A 2,931-nucleotide genomic window follows, 5' to 3' on the forward strand; every position below is an offset into this window, starting at 1 on the left:
ATTGAGCACAATTATTAGCAAAGTAAATATTACTTTATCAGGTAATGTTCATGATATATTTAATTTTGTCCTTTTATTCCTAGATTAAGGCACCTCGTAGCCGATCCATTTATGAAGATGTGCTTCTTTATCAGGATCCTTCGTAGGTCGGACTTATATATATATATATATATATATATATATATATATATATATATATATATATATATATATATATATAAAACACCCTAGTTTAAAACTAAGGACTATATTTCGGTCAACTAACTTCCACTCTTATCAATTAGTGAATGACAGATGAAGTTCCATTTGCAAAATATATAGTGGGAGATATATTTTGCAAATGTAACTCCTACTGATATTCACTACTGTGCTGGGGTGGGAGTTAGTCCAACGAAATATAGTCTTAGTTTTAAACCAGAGTGTTTTAATGGGCCTTTTATACTTGAGACGTATCCTGTTTTAACAGAGTAACATATTTACAAATATATTATATGCATATGGTACTTTTACATACATTACTTGCAAACTTTATGGTCCATAGTTTATTTCAAAAAGGTTCCCAAGTCTGTAACTCAATAAATGGGACCCAACTTGTAATGCTGATAGTCTAACTCAAGAGTGTCACTAAACCTCTCAAAATATTTTCCATTCATGATGATAATCTCTTTCTGAAACGTTAAAAAAGTGATGTATTTGTAAAAGATTTCTTTGTTTGTAAAAATAGAAACGTGTTTTTTTCTAGGCACTTCGATGTTATACAATGAACACTGCATTCACAGGTAGGGGAATGCAAGAATGTCCTGAACCCTGATATGATATAGATGTAAGGTTCATAATAGAAAACGATTACTTTAGGTCATATATATACACCAATATTGATAAGGCAATCGACTGGTAATTCGATCATTGTTTCATAATGGTTTTCCTATGAGTTTTATTTTTAATAATAATAATAATAATACTAATAATAATAATAATAATAATAATAATAATAATAATAATAATAATAATAATAATAATAATCATGTATTAAATTCTTGCTACTTGCTGATTTTCAAAAGTATTTCGTTCCGTGTATGAATTCTTATTACAAAATTCTTCTGCAGGACATAAAACGCCCTTTTGCTGAACTTCTAGGCATAACTAAACCATCAGTTTTCTTCTCTGACAACCATTTACAAAAGATTTAACCACAGGAGTTTGAATGTATAAATAGTCACAGTTATTAAGGCACGTTTGCATGCATCACTTGCACTGCTGATTAGTTGCTGTATTTAATCCACACCTTCAATGACAGTCGAAGATCAGACGGAACTGCCGTATCTGTGGTCTCTAAAAGACCTCGTCTGCAGTTCACAAAGGCACTAAGACTCCACAGTCCACCACTTTCACCTCAGTGATGTCTTTGATCTGCGCCGCGGCTGCGACAACCTCCAGTCCTCGCCTGACCTTCCCCAGCACCTGCATGTAGGTCATGGCGTGGCTGGGATTCCTCGTGGTGATGGAGAACTGGCCAAAGCAGGAGATATCTAGAGGAGACCTTCCCCACACCAGCCCTGCCTTGCTCGTCGTTTGACACATGATGTCCCCAACTTCACTCCCGTTGAACATTTTGTTGTGGACTTCCGCGGTATTCAAGTTCCCTCCGGCTAAGACGTATTCCCCAGGTTTTCCTTTGTACTTAACCTCCAAGAACGAGGTGTTTGCGTACGTGGGGCCCTGCTCGCCTGTGCAGAGCTTCAAGAAGATCTGGCCTGCGGCTGTGTTCGTGTAGAGGGTGATCAGGACGCGACCTCTGACCATCCCGGCCCAAGCGAGGTCCATGAAAGCAGTCGTGGACGAAGTGTCGAGGAGGGCTACCATGTCGCTGTACTGAAAAAGCGAAATGTTTTGGGTATTATTTCAGTCTTTCGCGGGAGACTTGTGATTGCCACGTAAGTATCTACCTATAATATTTCTTAAAGAAAAATGTATACTACTTTTCTGTCATTACTGAACACTGTTTTATCAAAATGGAACATTAGATTTCCAGAACTATAAGATTATCAACCAGTCTTAATTTCTCATTTCTCTCTCTCTCTCTCTCTCTCTGAATAAACAAGGACATGTAATGTAAAAAAAAAAAAGAAGATATCTGGTACGAAAAATAACTGATGAGAGATTTAGCAACTAGATGCCTCACTACAATTTCACTTTTCAATTGGCGCTGTTCATTAGGCCCCTTGTACTTCCCAGTACAATCAAGGTTTTTCAAGTCCCTGTGTCTGTATTATCATCACTCAGTTTCGCTTGATTTTTATCTTGAAAATTCAAATTTGTCGCAGAATTTCTGTTGGCATTGTCACATTGTTTGAGTTTTCATTAGTGTGATTAATATCATGTTATGGGTTAATTTCGGTTTGGCCACGTTCATGAAGTACTCATAAGAGAAGTGCAAAACGGCCTTCCATCGGACATTGACTCGTATAAAAGTGCTTTTATTTATGAAAAATTCGAAATATCAATACAAATGCTAAAGTAAACATTAATTTTGGGTTTAGGTTTTAGTACCGGAAAAATGAAATATAATTTTATTTTAGCTGTGAATTTGTAACACTCAATATGATAAGGTGAAAAATAAGAGAACTTTTTTTTTTTTTTTTTTTATCTGTCCTGGTTTTAGTAATGTATATAGTTATAAGCATTTTGATTTTCCTATATAGTAACACAAATCTGGATTCTCGTATTAACAAGTTTGGAAAGGTATTTTCAAAGTAACCACAAGATCCGACTGACTATGACTTAGCCCAGGATTACAGTCGTTTGCCGACGCTCGTGTGCTCGACGTAGCTTATAAACAAAGGAAACCTATGACAAGCCGCGAACTGACGCCACAAACCGACGCCACTCTGTGGCGCCACAGAGTGGCTCGTGTACTCTGGCCTTAACAGC

At 36.5% G+C, this 2,931-nt stretch overlaps 1 protein-coding gene across 3 annotated transcripts in view; it reads right to left on the bottom strand.

The window, feature by feature from the left end:
- Positions 1 to 224: 224 nt before the first annotated feature.
- Positions 225 to 2,931, bottom strand: part of LOC135211614 (uncharacterized) — a 43,914-nt gene continuing 41,207 nt past the window's right edge. For all 3 annotated transcript variants that reach the window (XM_064244904.1, XM_064244903.1, XM_064244902.1), the window contains one exon: positions 225 to 1,872. In XM_064244904.1, the coding sequence (XP_064100974.1) occupies positions 1,354 to 1,872 (519 nt within the window). In that variant the 3' untranslated portion in view covers positions 225 to 1,353. The remainder of the gene's footprint in view (positions 1,873 to 2,931) is intronic.

The sequence above is a fragment of the Macrobrachium nipponense genome, chromosome 4 (genome assembly GCF_015104395.2).
Source record: "Macrobrachium nipponense isolate FS-2020 chromosome 4, ASM1510439v2, whole genome shotgun sequence".
NCBI classification, from domain to species: Eukaryota; Metazoa; Arthropoda; class Malacostraca; order Decapoda; family Palaemonidae; genus Macrobrachium; species Macrobrachium nipponense.